The sequence below is a fragment of the Phalacrocorax carbo genome, chromosome 1 (assembly GCF_963921805.1).
Source record: "Phalacrocorax carbo chromosome 1, bPhaCar2.1, whole genome shotgun sequence".
NCBI classification, from domain to species: Eukaryota; Metazoa; Chordata; class Aves; order Suliformes; family Phalacrocoracidae; genus Phalacrocorax; species Phalacrocorax carbo.
Window position 1 is genome coordinate 2,348,388 of NC_087513.1, and position 23,091 is coordinate 2,371,478.

Consider the following 23,091-nt stretch of genomic DNA (forward strand, 5'->3'; position numbering starts at 1 on the left):
CCCACTGGCTCATACCCAGCCCAATAACAGTCCCGGGAGCTTTGGATTAGCTCTGTAGGATGCTCACAAGGAGCTTCTCCCTCCTGCAGGACCCTGAGGCTAGAGACATGCCATGGATCATGCTTTTAACTCCATGAGGCTCTTCTCTGGGGTCCTTCCATCTCCTGCCTTTTGGCTCCAGCCCCTTCTCCCCAAAAGCTCTTTGTGGGCTTGCATAGGCAACAGGGAGCCAGGGAGGAGGTGAGCCCTTGTGCCACCTTAACTCTGAACAGTAGCAGGAGGCTTCAAGGCTTCCTTGAGTTTTTTTCTCTCAGATCCTCTGTGTGATGGCTTGTACCAGGTCTTGGAGATCAGAAGAGGAATCAGGAGGGGAGACATTTTTCCCTTCTTCCCACCTTCCTCTGGAGCAGCTGAGGTGGAACAGTATTAGAGACAGGACACTGAGCAAGAGCCCCGATTTCCCCATAAACCTAGTGCATCAAGTCATGTGCTGCCTTTTGGGGCCAGCTGAGATGCTCTTTTAGCCAGATGATCCCAACCTAATAGGGTCCTATGCAGAAGTTAAAGGCATCGGCACTACAACCCTACTGTGACAGCATCTGTGTGTGTATCCATAACATTAGCAGAAACAACTGCTCTGAAAAGGTCTTTTTCCCCCTAATGTGTCTCAGCATCACCCCCAGCTGCTGCATTCATGGTAGCCCACTTGTCATATACCTTCATGAACGGCCACAGCTCTGTACTGCACCACAGCCAGTGCCAGGGCAAGGATCTGGGCATGCATTTTCCTTTTCCTTGGGAAGAAGCTCCTTCTTGGTTCCTGGAGTCAGCACGCAGCCTGGAGAGTCATTCATCTGCAGGAGAAAAGAGGCTTTTACGCATGCCATCTGAGTATGATGCTCCCACCTACCTACAGTAGCAAGGGAAACTTTTCCCCAGTTACAAAGGCTCATCCTGGCTTAGGCAATTGGCATTAAAGTCCATAAATCCACTCATTCCTTCATCTCCTTGCTGATGCTGGCTGCAGGGGAAAGCTCAGCTTTGCTCTCCCAGCACCCTTCCCTAACAGCACCCTTCTTCAGGCAACAACCACCTTAGGCAATTAAGCCTAAATGTGAATATTGGTGTGATGGAAGAGGGAAGCATCTGCTACTCCAATTACACAGGGAGGAAGGATCACTAGAAGATCACTGCAGACAGCAATCACCTGCACTCAAGTCTTTATTAGCCTCTTTTGCAACTAACCTTCAGGTTTCTAAATCCAGGACTAACTGTCTTGCACTTGCTGCCCTTGGAGATCCAGCCCACCATCATGGAACAGCCAAAGGGGGCTGAAGGCTCTGGTTACTGCCTATGGCCAGTTTATCGACTCCCCCAGATCGTTACAGAAGTCTCTCTCTGCAAAGCAGGGACTTCTCTCTACAACACAACAACTGCAGCAGAAGTGGCATGCCTGGAAGGGGTTTTATTCTCTTTTTTTAACGGACAATAAAAAGTTCTCCTGTTCTGAGCCTCATCCTCTTGTGCCGGGCTGAGCAGATTTCATAGGGAGACATGGACTACTTCCAGGGTGCAAATTACAGACATGGGGAAAAGATGAATTCAATGACTTCATCCAGCCTAGCTCTTTGCCAGGACTGGATTGTTCTTTCCAGTTAACAACATGGAACCTCAAAATCACATTGCATTGTAGATTGGGTCCCTTCAAGGCTGGGTTCCTGTGCATAGCTTGGAATAACCCCTCCTAAATGAATTCCCAAGCAAGCAAGATGAAGGTCGAGTGCCTGGAGCAGCCTGCTTTGCATCTAGACTGCAGGGGCACCCGGGCTGCGGTCACCTTGCCCATCACATAGCAACACCCATCTCTGAGACCCCCAGAATTTAAGTCCCCCTTTCTGTTTGTTACTTTCCCTTTCTCTTCTAAGTGCTGTGTTTACCTGGATGTAATCAGTATCTCTGCTGTGCAGCAGTTAACATGTGCTCTGTCCTTCCTTCGTAACTCCTGTCAAAACTTCTGTGCAGTGCTGCCATTAGTTGCTGTGGAGACGGCTTCAAAGCAAAAATACCAAAAAAAACACAACCCCAAACCCAACCAAAAAATAACAAAACAAGCAAATCTAGGCTTTTTAACAACAGGCATAAACAACCTTCTAGAAAATCAAGTAATGGAGGAGAAGGGCAGAGCTGAGACCCAAGAAAACTAGGTTTTACCCCCACCTCTTTTGCAAGAGTTGTATTATGAGTTTTGGCAAGATTAGCCCATCACCCCGCAGACCCCAGCACCTTTCTTGCTATGCCAACCTGGCAGCATCCCCTTTCCCTTCCCATTTAATCCTCAGCTCCATGGGGCAGGGTCTGTCCTGGACTGTAACAAACCCTTCATGGAGCAGGAAAGCAGCAAAACCTTTGGGTTTCTGAGCTCTGTGTTAATATTATTAAAAACATATGTCCCTCCAGAAATGTTCCTGCAGGGACCCTTATTTCAGAGTTTTTCAAGAAGTGCCTCCTTCCATCCTCTCTTCTCCTCTTCCTCCCATCATTCACACCTCCACACTTCCTCCTGCTCAAAATATAATCTAAGTGAAGGATAATTTAGCTTGTAAATGCAATGAATGGCTCTGAGAATTTCCATCTCTAAAATAACACCAGAAATGCAATATAATATGTACTGACATAGCTAATGTAGGCCCTTTGAGAGCACATGTCCATCACAACAGCTGGCACTGTGACCAGCTCACCCAATCCTGCCCCAAAAATACCAGCTGCTACATTGAGACAGAAGATCTTCCAAAATGCTGATTTTTGTAAGTGCCTCGTGGGTCCCTGGTGCTGTCCCCGGGGCAGAGAAACCTGCATGTGTGAGCACATCCACTGCCACATGTCACCCCATGGGGTCCTGCCTGGCGCCAAGGTCCTCTAGCACACACGCCATCCCTGGAGGCCAACAGTGCTCATGGCCCTCGATGCCTTTAGCACCTTCACTTATCCACCCCATCTAATTAAGGGAAGACAGGCAGTAAATTAACAAGCTCCAAAGTCACTGCCTTCAGAGTATGTTTGTAGGTACCTTCTACCTTCAGACACGAGGCTTGATGTTGAACTCAAGCTAAGTCATACCTCCTGCCTTTCCAAATGTGACATTTTTCTCCTCTCCCACCTCATCCTCGCCATTCCTGCCCTAAATCAAGGATGAAATTTCCCTGATGCTTGAACCCTTGGGATAGACCGAGTCCAAAATGTATGGAGAAAAATAATTCAGAAAAAGCTTAAATGCTAACAGAAATCTCCGCTCCTCTTTGTAATTTTAAGAAAATTCTAAAAGGAGAGTAAGAAGGTCCCTCTATGACAAGGCATGCACCAACATCATCCTACAGCAGGTCTACTCCAGAGCATCGGCTTCCTTGCACCACTGGCCAGAATGCTGACCCATGGGGCAGGAGTACGTACTGCTGTGGGGATGCCTTGAGAGCAATATGGAGCCAGCAAGGGACAAAGAACAGGATTAAAGGACCTCTTAATCTTCAGCATTTGCTGCCCAAGTTCACACATATGGAGGACATTAAAAATGGCCCAAGCAACAAAAAGTAAGTCTAAGTTTCTGCAGTGACTTCAGGCAGCTAAGCCAAAGAATATTTTTTGCAGATAAATATTTGACATGTGATTCTTCTTCCCCCCCGCCCCCCCAGCTCTGACATTGTTTAATGTTTCAGCACGGAACAAATACAGTAAAAAATGCACATTAACATAGCAATAGAAAAATAGTCATACAATGAATAAATCCTAGAAGACTCTGCAGAGGCAAAGAAAATGCACGGTGAGCCCCAGGCCTCCAGTGAGTAAATGTTAACATCTGCAAATGCGAAGACCCTGCAGGTGTAGAAAGGCTTGAGCTCAGAACAGCCACACCTTGAATTCACATTGCAAAGGTGAGGAAAAGGATGCAAAAGGGTTTCACAATCTGGGTGTCATAAACTAAAGACATTTCCTGGCAGACATTAATTCATACACACACGTGTGCATATGTGCTGAAGATTTACATGTTATATATTTGGACATGTTGAATATATCTAAATTTTATTGCATATATTTAAAAAATTTTAGTTAAAACTATGATCTGCCTTCTAGCAGTGAGCTACAGATGCTCAACTGGGGTGAAAAACTACCCAACTCCTACTGCTGTGTTGCCAGCATGGGTCCTTGATTGATGACTGCAGCACATCCACATTACAGATGATCCCCAATTTAAGGGCGCTATTCTCTGACTTTGAAAGGAAAATGAGTCGTTTTCTCTCTTGTTTCTCCCCTCCCTGATTCATTCCAAAATCCCACTGCATTTAAGAGTTCACCTGAGTATGAAATACCAGCCCTAGATGAGAAAAGGCAGCGTGGGCCATTTCTATCAGGGTGAAGAGCTGCTCTGCAGCTTCCAGACACTCTCTCCAACACCTCCCTTCATCCACAGCCCACCAGTGGGCCAAGACCACACCTGGGTTTGCTCCTTCCATGTGCCCTGTCCTTCAGGACATGATATTTTGGGTAATGAGGCTGATGGACAACTGCCATTTGCGCTACCATTGTTGTCCAGCTCAGGGCAGCTCTGTTCACTTAGAGCCACCAGCTCACTTAGGTGCCACCACGGTGCTCATTATATACATTCCATATTAGAAACCTTAAATCCAGCAAGCCTTATCTGATCTTTGCTGACACTGGCTGCCATCAGTTCCTGTCAAAGACCTCCTAAACCGCTACAAAGTGCTTTAGAGAAATCTGGTAGGTGCAAGGAAACAACCCCATAAACTTCAGGGTTTTGCAAGGAATCCCAGCAATTTCCTTGATCTTTTACTGCCCCCGGTAAATAATTTATAGGGGCAACTTCTCCGGGTTTTACAGTTCCTTGAACAAATTGCCTCCAAACTTCATAAAGTTCATGGACCAGGTTCTCCCTTTACCTCACCTGGATCAGATGACAGAGCTGTGGGAAGCCTGGCAAGATGCAAGAGGGTAAGAGAGGGAAAAAAGAGCAGGTCTTACATACTTGCAGTAGTGCCAGAGGCTGGGCCGTTCCCCGCCATTTATTCTTCCTGTGTATATGTTTGCAATAAACTCTTCTTTCTTTTTATTTTTCCCCAACAAATTTTGGCATAAATAAATAACCCCCGTCAGCAAGGTCTGTCTAAAAGGGATGAGACCCAGTGGATTCGCAGTCCCACCTGGCTGGTGCCTGCCTCCCATTTGCCTGTGGCTCCAGCTGGATCTCCTGCCCCAGGATCACCCATGCCAGATGCTGCTAACTCCATCCACCAAACAACTATGCCTGTTGCATACGGACACAAAAACAACATTACAGAGCTGGGTCTGGGCATGCACAGCCTTCCCGGGGGATCTGTGCAGATCCACATCCCAACACCCACCGCTGTGCCATAGCAAATATCACACAAGCAGACAGACCCTCTGCCTCACAACCTAACAAAATAATTTCAGCCAAATCTGACAGAGGGAATCAAGTCCGGGATGTTTTCATAAAAGTCTCCTGAAAACAGCCAGCTGGACAGAGGAAAGATATCCTATTTGCAGCTCCCTCTGAAAGACTGCAAACGGAGCACAACCTTATATTAGCCAGCAAAGAATCCACAGGAGCACCTCCTTATGAATGCTCCAGCCTAAGGCTTCAGCTACATCTCACCTCACTAGACATCACTGTACACAGCCCACCTCCCCAGGGCTCCTGTTCATGGAGCACTGCCAGGCACATCAATGAAATCAGACTAGATGTAAGACCAGATATAAGGAAGAAATTTTTTATGCTGAGGGTGGTGAAACACTGGCCCAGAGAGGTGGTAGATGCCCCACAGAATCACAGAGTCCCAGACTGGTGGGGGTTGGCAGGGACCTCTGGAGCTCACCCCGTCCCACCCCTGCTGGAGCAGGCACCCCCAGAGCAGGGGCACAGGGCTGCGTCCAGGCGGGGGGTGAATGTCTCCAGGGAAGGGACCCCACAGCCTCTCTGGGCAGCCTGTGCCCCTGCTCTGGCACCCGCACAGCAAAGGGGTTTGGCCTCATGTTCAGGGGGAACTTCCCGTGTTCCAGCTTGTGCCCGTGGCCCCTTGGCCTGGCGTTGGGCACCGCTGAAAAGAGCCCGGCCCCATCCCCCTGACACCCACCCTTCAGGTATTTATAGGCACTGATGAGATCCCCCCTCAGCCTTCTCTTCTCCAGGCTGAACAAGCCCAGGTCTCTCAGCCTTTCCTCACAAGGGAGGTGCTCCAGCCCCTGATCATCTTTATGGCTCCATCTCTGGAAACATTCAAGGTCAGGCTGGATGGGGCTCTGAGCAACCTGATCTAGTTGAAGATGTTCCTGCTCATGACATGGGCATTGGACTAGATGACATTTAAAGGTCCCTTCCAATCCAAATCATTCTGTGATTCTATGATAAATCCTATGGCGAGGGATCCCAGCAGCCTCGCAAAGAGATCACGCTGAGATGTGTAATCGAAATACAGAGATTGGCCTGAATGGAGAATTAATGGGAATTTCAGGATGTGGAAGCACCAGAGAGACTGGCAGGAGAAGGGTATGGAGATGGTCCAGGTATTGATGGTATCAGCATTAGAGGTCACCGAGATCCCAGCACATCTACACATAATTTTGCACTATATTTGGATGGGGAAAAACAAGGCACAGACTGCATCAACTAAAGCAAAGGACAGATTCAAACCACCGAATTTTGGTGGCAAGATGGAAAACAACAACAAGGGCTTGTAGCTTAAGACAGCAGCAAAGAGGCAAAGGATGGAGTAAATCCTAACAGCTCACAGAGGTGGAGAGCAAAGCTCACAACCACTGTCAGCTCCGAAAAGGTACCAGCAGCCCGTCCAGAAGCAGTCTATGCTCAGGAGACACGATGAAGATGCAATAGCTGGTGTCAGTTACAGGCTCTGTCCATTTTGCAAGCAAACGTGTTCATAACTTGCTGTTGGGGAAATGCCGGTTCTCTCCTTTGCTTGTGAAATGTTCACATGGAAAAGCCTGGTCAGGGCATTTCTGCAGCTAGTCTCCTGTGATTAGGCATCATTTGCTGCAGGGGAGTTAAAGACATTTTCAAACCTCAAGGAAAATGGTAGATTTGGATGGCAGGAAATAGCTGGTTAAACACGGGTTGTTCCTTGCTTGACAGAAATAAACCTTGGGGCCAAAAGTTTACAGTCTCTTTTTTAAATTGAGTTAATAGATTTTTATGCTAATTGATTTCTCTCTAAATCCCTTGAATACAGAATTTAAGCTGTTTTTGTAAAGAAATATGAACGCATTGACTTGTTGGTAGCTGGAGGCACACTCCTGAAATGCCAGAGGGGCCAATCCACAGGGAGGAGATGCTCCCTTTTGCAAGCAGAGGTGCAAAATGGTACCAAAAACCAGAGTTCAGCTCAAGTCCAAAGGGCCTGGGATTGTGCCCAGTCTTTCTGAAAGCCCCTTGGACACCTTCTCTCAGGCTAAACTAGGATTATGCTAACATACTCCAAACCATTCAGAATTAATTACTTGGACTGGGGGCACTAACTCTGGCTGAACATACTCAGGTCCTTCAGCTGGTGTGAGCTGGGAATGGCCATGTCCACCCATTTCATGCTGTACCCCTCGTGTGGACATTCACATGCCTTTGGGGTCATTTTCATAGAGGATTTTCCATTTTCTGGAAGATCCCCTTCACTACAGTGACAGCGATGTTCTGGCCACATGGTGAGGAAAGGAAAAATGGGATTTCCTAAATTCTTAAAAATACCAATAACTGATACCAAAACAAGAAGACAGTACACCCAAACCAGGCTCCAACCAGCAGTCCTGTGGTCAGCAGGGATTTTGGTAGCTCCTAGGTGGTGCATGAATGTGTTTTGTCTTTCCTGCCCACCCGCTGATGCTTTGGGGTCTACATTCCCATCATTGAGTCAGTTGATTCAGCCCAGCACTCATAAGCAACTTTACAACAGCGTGAAAGCAAGCTACCATCTCATGAAACTCCTACATGAACGGAGAGTTGAATAATCCGTGGGCCTTTGGTTCATCTGTGTCAACATGATGCTTACCCAGCTAATTCCCATCTCGGGTTTCTCCTCCATACCATGCAACTCTCCTGCTCCAAGATCTTGGGTGCCAGATGCCGCATGTGCCTTGGCCCCAGCACTGGGCTCTCCAGGGAGTCAGGGCAGGGTGCATTGCCGCGTGGCTCTGGTTCCCGAGATCCCTAACCTCAGACCGTCTAGTAGAAGGGGCTGCCAAGAAGTGATCTGATTTTTGTTTGGCCCCAAAAGCAACCCATAAGCCCTGCAGCAATAGGTGCTCCCTACCCAAGACACCTCTGTCCCCCGGGACCACTCGCACCCCTGCCCAGGACATGCCACATGGACCTCTCAGGAGAAGAAAGAGCAGCAAGCCGGGGCTCAGAGCCTCACTGGCACACGATGGTGCTAGCACCATGGAGCCCAGTATTGCAGCTGGACTCTCACTCTGGTTGCTGAGAGGAGGGACAAGAGCACATGAATCCACCAGAACGCCCCCCCCTCCAGCCTCAGAGCTGCCACATGCCTTTCCAGACCCTATGTAAATAACACTGGGTAATTTAAGCTCCATCTCCAGGATGTGTTTGTATCTACACCTTCACCAGCTCTCCTGGAATGACACAGCAATGCAGGGTGGATCCAAGAACCTACTTAATTTCAGCTAAGAGAAGGACACAGGCATCATCAGCGCACTACGAAGAGCATTTTGCATAGCTCCCATGGTTTCCCTCCCCATGGCCCCTATTGCTGTAACAACTGGCCAACACACAACCGAGTTCTGCCCATTACCAGCTTACCCAGGGCTAGTAGGTTGGGAAGAAGAGAGGATGGAAGCTGAGCTCCCCAAAAAGCCATGCTGGGTCCCTGGCATTCAGCCACCACGCAGATTTCGTGGAGAAAATGTGATGGTCCCTGTACAGCAAAGATGACCACAACGCCCCCCCCGCCAAGACTTCTCATTGCAGTTCTTTCCATGGGGAGCTGAATGTGATTTTGCCCACATGACAACCATCCCTGATGCTCCAGGTGGCTACATTTGGCCGCATGTGCTTTTTAGACCAAAGTTTGGATTCTGATCCAGCACCATCCTGGGTCAAGGTGTGTCCAAAATGAACATCCCAGAAGGAAGCCAGAAGATCCAGGAAGAAGCTACAGGAGCACAGGTTAGGGCCTCCCTCATGTGGGTGCCCACATAGCAGAAGCTGGTGGTGGTGGTGTAACAGTGATGGAAGCAAGGGGTGACAGCTCTGGTGGCCAGCAGACCTCCTTTGAGGCCCAGCAAACACCACGTCCTCAGAGCTGCAGCTCCCCTCCGCTTTCTGAAGATGCATTGATTCACGTTGTTCTCCTGGAGGACCTCCCCCTCAGCTCCAGGCAATTCTGCCATGAAATGGAAGGATTTTAAAGCAAAGGAACCTTTTCCAAGGAGCATTTTTACCCGCATGCTGCAGCGCGGAGCTTGTTTAAACAGCAGCGTCAGCAATCATGAGAAACTGCTGCTCCTTGCAGAATGGGTAAATGGCTCCCCTCCCTCTCTCGGAGCAAGAGCTTTGAGAAAGTGTTTTGTTGTTGGTTTTTTTTTTTTTAATAAATACCATTGATTTCCTGATTTAAAGGGGTTGCACTGCATAGTAATGTTTAACAGAGATGATGGGGAGAGGAGGGGGGTAAATCTTGTGAGGCTGCTCAATAAAAGAAGATGAAGCGAGAGCTGGAGGAAGCCTATTTTCTGCTTCGACACCCAGCTGAACGTGCCTGGTTTGTTGAAAGGCAGTGACCCACAAGGGCTTCTGGCCTCCCAAGTCTCACCAACTCAAGGTTTAGACCCCAGAGCTGTTGTTTCCCAAGGAAACATGGTGGGGAGACAGGGGCATGTATAAAAGCAGCTGGATTAACATCTCAATAGGTCTCCTGAGAGCGTGGCATGGGTTAGCTAGGACTCTCCTCCTGGGTGGGAGATGTGGCATGGAGCGGTTTCTGCTCCATCCCTCCCTTCCCCATCCATCAGGCTCCACCGCAGCGATACTAACCTCCTCTGCAACTCCTGCAGTGGTTCACATCGGGGTCATACAACATAGAGCAAAGCACAGGTTAGGATTTGCTCAGATCTGATGGAAACAACCAGTTAAGGACAAATCTTCATGGACGAGAGACCTCCTTGGGTTTTTTGGCCATTCCCCACTGGGGAGAGGGCAGCAAGGCGATGAAAAGGTAGCTGGAGAAAACTGGCAGGTGACAGCTCTTCCTCTAGTATGGGACAACTTGCAGAATCATGTCCAATGGGGCTTGTTTTTGCCATCTTCCACCTGCAGAAACTATCCAAGCAGCATCTGGGAGCACTGGATGGAGCATTTCAGCTTAGAAGCACCAAGGAGAAAAGCAGAAAAATACTTTATGGGTCCTGGAAATGAAAGCTAGATCCTCCTTTCTTTTTCTCTGCACCATGGCGACTCCCCACACATCAGGTTTTCACATTAACAATAATAAAAATACTTTCTTAGCTAAACTTAGAAACCTTTCCATGCAGAAAGTTACAGTAGGATTGTGGTTGTGAAGGTCGTCTCCAGGCAGTCTCTTTCTTCCTCTCCAAGAGACCCAGTTTGGGGGGATTGCTGTTTTTGCTTGCATAGCTGTTGCAAACCTTTGCTGCTCACCCTTAATCTCTCCTTGCAAAAAATGCCAAGAGCACAGTGAAGGTTTGGGGTGGATAACTTTGAAGGAGAGTTTTGCTGGACATCACTGCTCATCGGAAGTCTACATGAAACAAATGGCTCTGCTTCAACCCCGGCAGCCTCCCCACTGGGCTTCTGATCCTAATGCAGCCTTTCACAGCATCACCTGGGCATGCAACAGCTGAGAAGCATCACCATGTGAAACCTACTTAAAAAATGAATAATACACTTGGAAATGAAAAAGCTAAAAGAGAGGCAAGTAATCATGGTCAGTCACCACGTACCTTCCCAAAACCAGGAAACACCTCGAAACCAACTTCAACTTCTTTCTACCTCCTCTGTCCAGTTTAATGCTCAGCTTTGAAACAAGCCACCTTGCTTCCAGCTGCAAGGTGAGGGGGGATCCCTCAGCACACCTGGCACAGAGACACAAGCCGCCCACTGAACAGGTCTCACAGCTTTAAGGATATCTGCAGTTTCTTCACCCTACAGCCACCTGGGGCTTGTTAATCTGGCCTCCCATAATGAAAGTGAAACTTCTACCCTGCGGGATTATGTATCCGCAGAGTCAAAGGCAATATTTCCAGGTGGATGTTACAGACAAGGAGATCAATAGATGGGGGTGGGGTGGGGGGTTGGGGTGTGGAAACAGAGGGTTAGGAAGTCAATCGATCAATGGATTGACTGCTTGGCTGGCAGCCAGGTATGCATTTCTCAGGTTACTTACACTCAAGCTGGATGTTTTCCAGGAGGTTATTCACATTGCAAAGTGCTCCTTAGCATGACTGAGGGGACTGGGAACCTGGACAATGAAAACAAAGATCCCAGCCCGAGACCCTGCATCCCCTGGGAGCCTCTTGGTTTTGTGGCAGGATAAATTCTCCAAGCTGATCCTCCTTGCCTGGGCTGATGCTATTTCACTGCCTCCAGCCGATCTGCTTCACTCTAGGCAGAGCAAGGACTACAGGTGAGCATGGCAGGAATGAGTGAGGGAAGAAGGACTCATGCATGGGACTTGCATGCCCCCATCAGGACCCCCTGCAGGCAGCCTGACCCTGCTAATCTGCTCCCTCAACCCCATGCAACCCCACAGAGACACCCCCCCCAGGACCCACAGCCTAAGTCTATGCCTCCTGCCCCGGTCAGGGGTCAACCTCAGTGGGGTACCACAAGCCCACTGTAAAAGGTGACCCACAGGGGCTATGCCTGTACAAAGCCTCCTATGATGAGGCCGGGCCCTGAATCTCTTCTGTAGTCTCTTGACATGCTCACAGTGCAAATACCAGCTGCCCTCTTGTGTTGACAGGCCCTGCTGAAAGGACTGGAGTCACCATAAATCTCAGCTTCAGTTTCTATTAAGCCATCGAAACACTTCCCAATGCACCTTCCCATATTTCCCCAGCATTTTCATGCTGCTGAAATGGTGCAACCAAATAGGCATCTTGATTTGGCCTATTTTTGTCTCCCAGGTCTCATGTGCAGCACTGGCTGAGTTGCTGGGGCACTGAAGCAAGTGTGTTGTGACAGACAGACATCTCCCTGAACAGACAGCACTGGCATTATTTGCCATTTCATTATATGCCTTTTTTTTTTTTTTAACCTCTACGAATGTGCTGTCTGGTGCAATCGTATTTTATACCCACCATAAACTGGTGTTAATGGTTAAGGAAGAGAGAACTGGCTCTCAGTATCCATCTAGACAGGTTAGGCTTTTATTGACTAACTATAGAAACAAAATCAGTCGATGAGGTGCTGAGGGGTACGTTGGTGGGCAAGTTGTACAAACAGGAGGGATCAGGCCATGGCAGCAGCGAAACCTTCCCAGAAAGCACTTATCCATGGCACGAGGTCACAGCTTGGCCCCTGCCCCAGGACGTCCTGGTGACTCTGGCCCACTTGCACCACTCCCTCCTCTGGGGCACCGCAGGACGCTCCCACCAAAGCTGCCGTGGGTGCAGCTAAACCCATTTTGGATGTTTCTCTCTGTTCCTTGCACTCTCTCAGAAGCTGCTGCTGCATCTGTGCTCCCTCAAGACACAGGGGAAATGAGGATTTATGGACAGAGAGCTGCAGAGGCTGAGCCAGTGGCACCCACTCCCCAGCCAGGGCAAGAGCATCTTCCCCCAGAAGGGCCAAGAGCACCCAGCCCCTGAGCTGGAGCCCTCAGCAGCCAACCAACGGGGTCCATGGGAAGATTCGAGCCTAAATCACTCACTTTTTACATTAATTTCTTTACTGCCTTCCTTCCACTCGAAGGTGAGGCCCGAGATGAGCACATCACCCACCCTTCACCATCACCTGCACCACCTCCCTGGCGCTGCAGCAAGCTCAAAACATCACTCATCCCAGCAAACTGCTACACTCATCCATCCTTCCCCCACTCGCCTGACGGGCTTTCCCATTTACACAGACCTGCGCTGCCGGTTTGAGCAGTCCCGGTCCCTGCCAGCTACAAAATGCTCTCCCCAGGGGAAGTCCTTTTCCAAAGCAGCCCTGAAATAGCCCAGAATTATATCTTTGCTCTGGCTCCCTCCGGCAGTGGTTGCAGGTCTGCTCCCCACCCTGGCTGCAAAGCCCTGGGTGGCGACAGGGTGACCTTTCCCATAGGCAAGGGGACATCATGCCCGCGTCATTGCCTGGGGGCAGGGGTCCACATGGCCAGACAAGGGAGTCGGAGATGTCCTGCTGCATTTCTACTCTTCCTCTTGTCCACTACCTGGAACAAGCAGGGTCAGAGGAACAGATCTGGCAGGGAGGTGCTATTTGGGATGGGGAGATCTGAGAATAGCTGAAACATGAGAAAAGCCATGCTTAGGAAAGCCAGGTGGAAAAAGCAGACAAGCTTTCATGCACATAAACCCTCTTCCAGTCGTGAGCCCCCAGTGCACCAATATTTAAGACCAGGGAGAGCTGACTGAGCTGCTCCAGTGAGAAACCCCTGAGCAGCTGCCATTCAAACAGCCTCCAGAGAGGAAATATCACCCCAATTCCCAGTCCTGCCCTGTATAAACCTCACATCCTCAGCCAGGCTGAGGAGAGTGCCAGGACCTACAGGTGGGAATATGTCCCCATATTCACGTGCCAACCCTTCAAACACAACCTCAAGCACCTCCTGACCCAACACATCTCCCCATCCACAACCTGTCCGGACGCTGCTTGGGGCACTGGAGGAGAGATGTCTGCAGAAGGGGCCACATTGCAGAAGCATAGGGGAGCCCAAACAGCATCATCCCTCCCCTTTCTGCTCCTCCTGACGCATGCAATAACACGATGCGTGGAGCGATTTCTGCAGAATCCATCCTAAAAAACCAACCTCTTTGTCAGAGCCACAAAGATTTTTCAGACACCCCGTGAATCATCTGCCTGGTGGCTAATTTTCTTCTCTCCCCGGAAGAACGGCACTTTCTTGTAATTCTTGATTGCAAGCAGAAATTACATTATTTTGGGCCTGCGATGGAGAGCAGCCAAACGAAACTGTTAATCACCACTGTTCCCTGCGAGACATCGTTTCAGCATCTACGGGGGAGGAGGGAATGGGTGGACTGATGCTGAAGGATCTCAGTCACCGTAACCTCTGCTGCTACTGAGGCAAGAAAGCCTGGGCTGTGTGACGCTGCTGAGTCAGGAAAGGAGCAGACCCACAACTCAGGGCTGCCTGTATGTTGTTTGCACCCGAGCGCTCACTGCATTCATTGCAATGCTACAACCTTTGCAGACCCAGTCTGGCCCAGCTGTAGGAAAGCAGAATCCCACCCTGAAGTATAGAACTTCTCCCCTTGATATCAGCCGACTTCCCCAGCCAGGAATGGCCCCAGACCAACCTTTTCTGCTGCTTCTCCCATAACCTGCTGAAATATTCATTTTGTCTGGAGTTACAACCAGTCCCAGGGGGGTCTGCTCTGTTGCTGTTACAGCTTTGATCAAGGACTTGCTTTCAGCACTTGCTATTTTACCAGCATCCACCCCGCACAACCCAACTAAACAAGATTAGAAGAAAAATATAGTTCCTTATTCCACTGGTGGGTAGTTTACTAGCATCAGATTCTGCCCATTGCAAAGCTCAGACCTCCTGGGTGCATCAAAGGAGGCAACAAGAACTCGCTTCCTCCCAGAAAGCCTCAGAAAAACCCCGAAACAACCCACCATGTGCTGCACACGACAGCACTAATTCACAGCCTCTCCCTGCCTCCAAGACCAACTGATGCCCCTTGAGCCACCTCCCATCATGGGAAGTGCAAAGTCACCCCAAAATACAGATTTCAGACAGGTTTTGGGCATCTCAGGCCCTTCTGAGACAGCGGCAAGGCGTTCGCTTGTGCAATGCACCCCGAAGCTGGGAGGTAATTTGCAGCCTCCTCATCCCCATCGCCCCCAGCCCGCTCTCTTGCCTTTGCACCACGGTTCATTTAACTGCAACCCGAGAATGGGGAGAGTGAAAAAAACCACGACGGAGCATACAAAACCCGACACTTGGGCAGACGGAGGGATGGACAGCTAGCTACAGGCGGCTGGTGCTGCTTACCTGGGCAAAGCTGCCGCGTGTTGGCTTCTCCCCGTGGGTGAGAGGGTCCGACGGCCCCAGAAACGGGCGTCCGCGTCGGCCAGGCTGCAGTGAAACTCCCTGCACGCTTGGAAGAAGAAGTTATGAGGCAGGAGGAGGGGCCGCTCCAGGCATCCCCCCCCTTCCACCTCCGACTCCTTCTCGGCGGGCCAGCAGCTGGGACGGGGCGGCGGAGGGGAGGCTGGGACAGGGGATGCCACCCTGCACGCTTTCGGCAGGAATGCAGGAGCAAAGAGGGGGGAGAAAGGGAGGGGAGGGAAAAAAGAGAAATCTTTACCTCGTGGGCACAAAATAATAATAAAATAACTGGGATGTTTGCAAACGAAGGGGCTGGCTTGGGGAAAGGGTTGGGAGGGGAAGGGAAAGTCTCTGTTTCCAGGGGGCCAAAGGGTCTAGGCTGGTTACCAGCCCCTGAAGAGAATGGGGAACATCAGAAGTGGGTGCAAAACTAATTTATGGCTCAAATACAGGGGTCTGATGCTGCTGTGTGGGTGCTGGAATGGTATGAAGGGGCATGAGTCAAGACATCTCAAACGAAATCGTGATTGAACTTCATTTGTCTCATCTCACAACACCACAGAGCTTTCTGAGAGATGGTCTCCTAGACGGAGGATGTTAGCACTGATATTAACAGGCATCAAGAAATTGAGGCACTGGGCGGTGAAGGGAATGCAGGTGTCTTTGGTGTCTGATTCCCAGGTTTGAACATCTGGGCAAGAACCCCAGAAGTGACACAAGTGCCACGCTTGCCCCCTCGGTGTGGGGACAGCAGGGTGACCACGAAGCTCTGGGTGACATGGGTGCACTCCCTTCATACGGCTGGGAATGGGTGAGACATGGGAATGGATGAGGCCCCCTGCTCCTGGGAGGGAGATCAGCCCCAAACAGGGTCGCAAGAGCACACCTGACATCCCACCTACTAGGAACACAGGGACTCCCAGCTCCAACCACCTCCTGCACCCATCAGACGCAGAGGAGCTGCGCCCCATGGCAGCCCAGCAGCAGGGTAAAACCCCCCTCCAGCCACCCCTAGAGCTTACACCACACAAATAAAGGATCTTTCAGCTCAGAAAAACCTCAGAGGAAGAACCAGGGACCCCACATGCCAAAGAACAAGCAGCTCTGCTGCTCACGTAGGGGATCACCTGAGTCTCCTCCCCACACCACTGATTATTTTGCAGTGCTTGGGGTCTTGGGAACTCCAGACCCAATGAAGGGAAGGTCTCACCACGGTAGGTCCTAACTGTCCCTGCAGCTAGTGATCCTCTAGCCAAGAGATAAATGGGCCAAAAAGGTCAAAGACAGAAAGGAAGAGTGACAGACAGGAGGCCCCAGGGTGCCAGGAGCACACTGGCTTGAGATGCAATGTGCAAGGGAATCCCAGCCCCAGCCTGACCCTGGAGGTCCAGGAGAGGCCAAAAGGGATGGGGGAGCGAACAGGACATACAAAGTGGCCTCAGGGCTCCACATTTTATTACTGCTTATGGGACCATCACAGCCACATTAATAAATATGAGTAGTCTCAAATGGCTGCTAAAATATATTAAAATTATTAATCAGCCCCTGCTTCCAGGTGTTTAGGCACAGGTTTAAAAGGATAGGTGCAGTGGAGCTCTTCCCAGCCCTCCACGCCAGCTTGAGCCCGAAGGGAAATACACTTGGGCTGATGTTTCCCCGCTCCAGCAAAACATCCCAGGAATTAACTGCTTCATGTCCAAATATACTCAGAATTTTTTTCCCCAACTCAGACTATTCCTGCCTGAAAACATCACCCAAAGATCTCCAGGATTATGCCAAGGGATTGCCTGCAGATCACGGACTTCAGACGAGCACTCCATAAGGCTCAGGCTTAACAATTGAATCTAATTGAACCATATAAAATTCCTAAATGCCTGAATGCCTCATTATGGGGCTGAATAGGCTTAATTGCAATTGTATCTGCATTCAGCAATTAAATCTATTCACAGCCCCAGAGTGGGGCAATCAGATGTTTGTGCCACACAGCTCAAATGCATTTACAACGGGAGCAGGGCTCTGATTGCCATTTGGAGGTGCCCGAAGTGAGGGCAGGCCACCCAGTTGTGGTTTTAATCCAGGTCCATCACAGTTTCTCCTGGACATATTTGGCTTCTTGCTGTTCAGTAGAAATGCAAGGAGCCACCCAACGGGCTCTCTTGCCCTTTGTTGTCCCCAGGATCGCTAACAATAAGGCAGTTTGCAGCACAATGGAGGTCAGTCTCACCTACAACCTGCAACAAGAGTCTGGCTGTCCTGTGTCCAGACCTCATGGTCAGCTTCTCAGCTGTCTAGTGAAGAGTGAACACACAGTGCAATGCTGTATTGCACCATTCACAGCAGGTTCCTTTTCCATATGCAAAGTGTTGAGCTTTCCCTCAGTTAAGGGATTTTTCTCCAATTTTTTCTCACTCAGCCAGTTTATTCTCTCAAAATCATGCAAGTATGAAGTTTCTTAAACAGATTCTGCCCCCCTGCCCCGCTCTGCAAGACCCCCCTGCAGCGCCGCCTCCAGCTCGGGGCTCCTCAGCACGGGACAGACACGGGGCTGTTGGAGCGGGGCCAGAGGGGGCACAGAAATGCTCCGAGGGCTGGAGCCCCTCTGCTGCGAGGCCGGGCTGGGGGAGCTGGGGTTGTTCAGCCTGGGGGAGAGAAGGCTGCAGGGAGACCTTATTGCGGCCTTTCAATGGTTAAAGGGGGGCTGTGGGAAGGGTGGGGACAGACTTTTTAGCAGGGACTGCAGCAATAGGACAAGGGGGAATGGTTTTAAATGAAAAGAGGGGAGATTTAGACTAGATATAAGAAATTTCTTACAACGAGGATGGCGAAACCCTGGCCCAGGTTGCCCCGAGAGGTGGTCGATGCCCCATCCCTGGAAACACCCAAGGCCAGGCTGGACGGGGCTCTGAGCAACTCGATCTGGTTGAAGATGTCCCTGCTCACGGCAGGGGGTTGGACTAGATGACCTCTAAAGGTCCCTTCCAACCCAAACCAGTCTCTGAAAAACCTGTAACACCTGATTGATCTATGTGGTACATATAGGAGCTAGCTGAGGTGGCAGAGCAGCGCTGCTGAGTTAATAACCCCAGCACAGCACTGCATCAGGACAGCTGAAATTTCCCATTCTCAAGCCTAATTTGCTTGGTCCTAGCTCAGGGATCTCTGCAGGCATCTGCATCACATCCACATTCAGGTCCTCTCTCCTAATCCACAAAGATGACCTGAGCAATGAGAAGAAACTGAGGGTGACCAGCATCTCCAGCTCAGTGTTGGGGCTCTTGAGATGAGGTCCATTTAGCCCATAAACTGTTTGTGTGATGGGACACCCTTCCCCAGGGCCCCAGGGAACCAGTCTTAGGCCATTTGGTAGTTTCATGTTAGGTTGTTGAGCAGTAGATGGCTGTGATGTGAACACCTGGAGCTGAACAGCTCTGTGTGTTGTTACCAAACCCTAGAGCCAAACAGCCTTCATCAAAAGGATAGGGCAGGGGTGAAGAATGAAATTGGTTCTTTAATTGTCAAAAAAAAAAAAAAAGGGGGGGGGCAATATCAAACCCAGGCCAAATGCAAATCATAAAAATAAACTGCTGAAGCATATTTGGTAGATTTCCAAGAGAGGCTTCTCAGCTACTCAAGTAATCAGCAATATTTTAAAGCAATCAAGTGAGAGTAAGGGAAGGCAAACAAAGAGGATCATTTATGTGCAATCGTCACTTGCCTTAATGCCAACCTTTCTGGAGAGGAAAGACTTTCCATTTTCTAAAGTTCAGGCTTAATATTTAGCAAAATGTCTTGGCACCCACACATAATTCATCAGATGAAAGCCGGAAAACATTTAACAGTGTTTTCTGATCCCCAACCACCTCTGCCTTGAAAAACCTATAGAAAGGAAACCAGCCCTTGTTTCTCATGCCCTTGTCCTTCGCTAGCCTGAGGCCTAAAAAAGCAGTGATGGGGCCAGGGCAAGCACAGCAGTGCCCTCGTGGGGCTGAGAGCCTGGACATGCTCCCTGGAGGCAAACAACACCTTGAATAAAGATGCTACGTGAGGTCTCATTCAGACCGGTTGTGCCTTGAGGATTTACAGTTTCCAGGATGGTTCTTATCACTCCCGCTTCAAGATAAATGCTCTCATTTGATAACCCCAGCCCCAAAATCACTGGAGTAGCTTTTCCTCTTAACCAAAATTAGCCTCCCATTTGTTTTCCTTGCTGACCTTTCCTATTTTGCCACCACCCCTTGCAGATCTCTCCCTCTTCTTTCACGATGGTCTTTAACAGCTTCATTTCTTCAGCCTCTCCCTCCCCTTCTCTAACTGCCTTTCCCCAGTTTCCTAGGGCACCTCGGTATCTCCATTCGACTGCACGGTCCTCCATAAAGGCCCACTGTAGTTTAATCTGGTCCTGGGTCCACTGAACTCAGCAGAAATAGCCCCCCCCCCGGCAGACAAGGACACTGATGGCACGTCATAGCCCCAAATGAGGAGAGAAACAGCTGCGAATATTGGGAGGCATCTCCACTGACTTCACTTGTCTGAGTCATGCATGCTGAGCTTGTTTCAGATGAAACCACACTGGCATCTAGCAACACCTGAGATGCCTTTAGCTATCTGGGACAATGACTTGGTCACTTCTTTCACAGTTCTTTGTACCGCTGCACAGCCAGACTTTTTAAAAAGCACCTGGACAGAAATAAACCTTTCCTTTATTTCATCCTCAACTCCTCTCTCCAGAAGGGCCAACAAAAACTAGGCAAAGAAGAAGGACATAGAAACAGAAAAACCTGACCATGCAGAGGACAAGCCTGCACCTTTCTGGATGAAGCCATGTGGGAATCACCTCCAACGCATGAGGTGACCCAGGACTTCTGCAAGAGAGCCACAAAATACCCCACCAACACTCAAGACCCTCAGCAAAGCTGGCAGGAGAGTTACGGCCCTTTTATACTGACCATGCCCAGGGTAGCTGCATCTCAGCTCCCACCCTCTTCCACCGCATCTCAGCTCCCACCCTCTTCCACCAGCACCTGAGAGAGCTGTTACCTTGAACCACTTCCAGCTGCTTCCACCAGTCCTGCTCATCCCCAGCCTCTCAGAGGAGCTACTTTATGAGTAAATTTTAATCCTTTTGAATCAAAACCAGCGTGGGCAGCAGAAACCTATTATTTAAGCTTACTAGAAGTGATAATCTCACTAGCCACAGCATGACACAGCCAGCAGAGGCAGATGTCCACAGCTGAGCAGATGTGGGTGGTGAAGATGGGGCAGCTCTACAGATCTTTGACAAATTATGATTGTGGTGGCTTTCCTAAGCCCATGTACTTTTGGAAATGATTCAAGTGTTAAAGATGAGTTTGTACCAAGGCTGAAAAAAGTGTATGGGAAACCTGGGGAGCTGCCTGACCTCACTGCAACCACACAGTGACCTCATAGTGAGCTCACAGTGACCTCACCAGGAGAAGACACAGCATGGACCCTGTCCCACAGCCCCTTGCAGATTCTGAGAGCCATAGGCAGGGGCTCAAGGGCAAAACATGTGACATGCTGTGGGAAGTGGGATAGGGGTTAGACTGACTTTTGGTGTGGGGTGAAGGACTTGCTGGATGGAGAGGAGGGAAAGCACCAGCTCCTCTCCATGCCCATCTCCTGCTGGGTCTTAACAGCCATGGCTTTTGCAGCCAGTTTGGTGCCTGCTCCACCAGTACCTAGCGCTGGGATGGAGGGAAGGCGGTAGGAAACAGCAGAGCTCACCTTTATCCCTGCCCTGTCTCAGCTTGGGCAAACCATCTCATTTTGCAGCACCTTGATTCCTTCAGGAGTGGAACAAGGATGATTTAACTTCCTTTGGATGCACACCAAGGTCTCTTAATGAAAAACGTGGGGGTCAAACATGGAGCATTGCTTAGAGAGAACAAAATACACACACACAGAGAGGTGTAAATGGGATTACATGAGGTGGGTCCTCCTGACCACTGCAGTTTTAACTGGTTCTCCCTGCAGACATCTCAACCTTTCTTTTATTACCATGCTAAGGTTTGTTCATTTTGCAAAGCAAAACGCCAGTAGCAACACGAAAGATTGAACCAGCACCCAAGGAGACAATAGCAGCCCCCCCTTAAAGCAGTGATGCGGTTTGGGAGGAGAAGGGAATTGTTTCAGCTCTTTGGAAAAGTAATTAAAGAACGAGAAGGTATGACCAAACCCACTTCCCTGCACAGTCGGCAGCAGCGAGCCGCATTTGATCTTCAGCGTGAAACCAAGCACAGCCGCTCACCACAGGATATCAGGGCAAGCGTGCACAGACAGATTAGTTAAAGGAGGCAGAGGTTGGGAATGTGACACCGGTACTTATCAAAGCGTGACCCTCATTCCGTGCCCTGTACAGGATATACTGCAAACAACTTTAAATGTTCCCACTCTGTATTATTCATCAAATTTAAAAAAAAAAAAAAGAAAGAAAAATCATGCAAACAATCTCCTTTTGACCATTAGTACGTTTTAGGTTTTCTAAATTTAGGATGACATAAATCTCACAGGCAAAGTGGTTTTTCTTCCTAAAAACCAGAAAGAGCTGTTACAGTACTTCACTGGGGACCTTTAAACATGCATGTCCAGGAAAATAAAGGCAAATCTATATCACAATATGCAGAACCGGAGGGCAAATCTCCTGGTAGCTCTGAACCAGGGGATACATCACAGTGTAGCATCCAGAGACACTGACTCCAGAAGCAGGAGCAGCAGATTTGCATCACTAATTGCCCAGCTGGGATGTGTTGCTGCCAGTCCCAGAGCTAACTGGGGCTACTGGTGCAGAGCCGCATTGCAGTTCAGAGATACGGTCCAAGTAGGCATGGCGGGCAGGTGGCAAAAAAAATTGCCAGGGATGAAAAAGTGACCTAATTTTGGTAACTGAGCACAGAAGTAGACTCAGCTCCAAGTTTCCAACCCAACAGTCATGCCCTCTTCTCTCAACTATGCAACGCTTTTTAGACCAAGAGGTCCTGGCCTCAGTCCTGGTGCACACTCCTAGTGGAGTCCTCCTAGCAAAGACAGCCCCCATAGGAAGCAAAATGCAAAAAAAGAGAATTTCAAGATAATTTATGCTCTTGAGACAGCTGTGCATAGTGGTTGTAGAAAGCATCGATGCTGCCAGACTGTGGCGGAGGCATCTGGACTCATTCCATTTCAATGAGGAGTCCAGTTCAGGAGCCTCGTTGCTGCCAGGACTGCTGCTCAGTTTGGGTCACTCCATCACAGGAGCAGGACACATCTGGGCAAAATTCTGCTGTTAAAAAAATGTAACTTTGGCTGGAGAAAAAATCAGAAGAGTTGAAATATTTAAAATTTTATCCGTGTGACACACTTCCACTTGCCATTTCAAAGCACATTTTTGAGTCCAGCACAGGGAAATCTATCATTTGTGGATGTTCCCGTCCTGAAACCAACTGGATACCAGTCCCTGAAAACATCCTCCAGCAGCACTATTTGCAAGTGGTACCTTTCCCCCTTGCTGTTGCACAAAGGTCTTGCTTGCAGAGTCAAGGAACTGAGGCTGATTACTTTCCCACTCAGGCTGGAGATTAAGACCATTTTCCCATCTTTTCTGAAAGCTGTTTTTTCAGGCTGCTTTGCTCTATGAGCTCATTTTAGTCTGGCGTGCAGAGCCAGATAGTATTACGCTCCAGGAACGGATATGATTTGCAATTCAGCGCATTAGGGACCACGGTAATTGCAGAGCAGGGTGACCCTTTGCTTACAATTCAGCAGCAATTTTGCCTGTCCTGCTTTT

At 49.4% G+C, this 23,091-nt stretch overlaps 1 protein-coding gene across 18 annotated transcripts in view; it reads right to left on the reverse strand.

Annotated features, from left to right (window-relative positions):
* The window catches only part of LOC135311853 (collagen alpha-1(VII) chain-like), a 120,544-nt gene extending 105,108 nt beyond the window's left edge, over positions 1 to 15,436 (reverse strand). For 9 of the 18 annotated variants that reach the window (XM_064442276.1, XM_064442176.1, XM_064442185.1 and 6 more), the window contains exons 1-2: positions 15,252 to 15,433; positions 718 to 854 (exon numbers count right to left, since the gene is read on the reverse strand). In XM_064442276.1, the coding sequence (XP_064298346.1) occupies positions 718 to 784 (67 nt within the window). In that variant the 5' untranslated portion in view covers positions 785 to 854; positions 15,252 to 15,433. Of the gene's footprint in view, positions 1 to 717; positions 855 to 10,087; positions 10,947 to 11,456; positions 11,670 to 15,251 lie in introns of those variants that run through there. The other 9 variants (XM_064442266.1, XM_064442217.1, XM_064442167.1 and 6 more) reach the window with 6 other exon arrangements.
* Between the last annotated feature and the right edge of the window lie 7,655 nt (positions 15,437 to 23,091).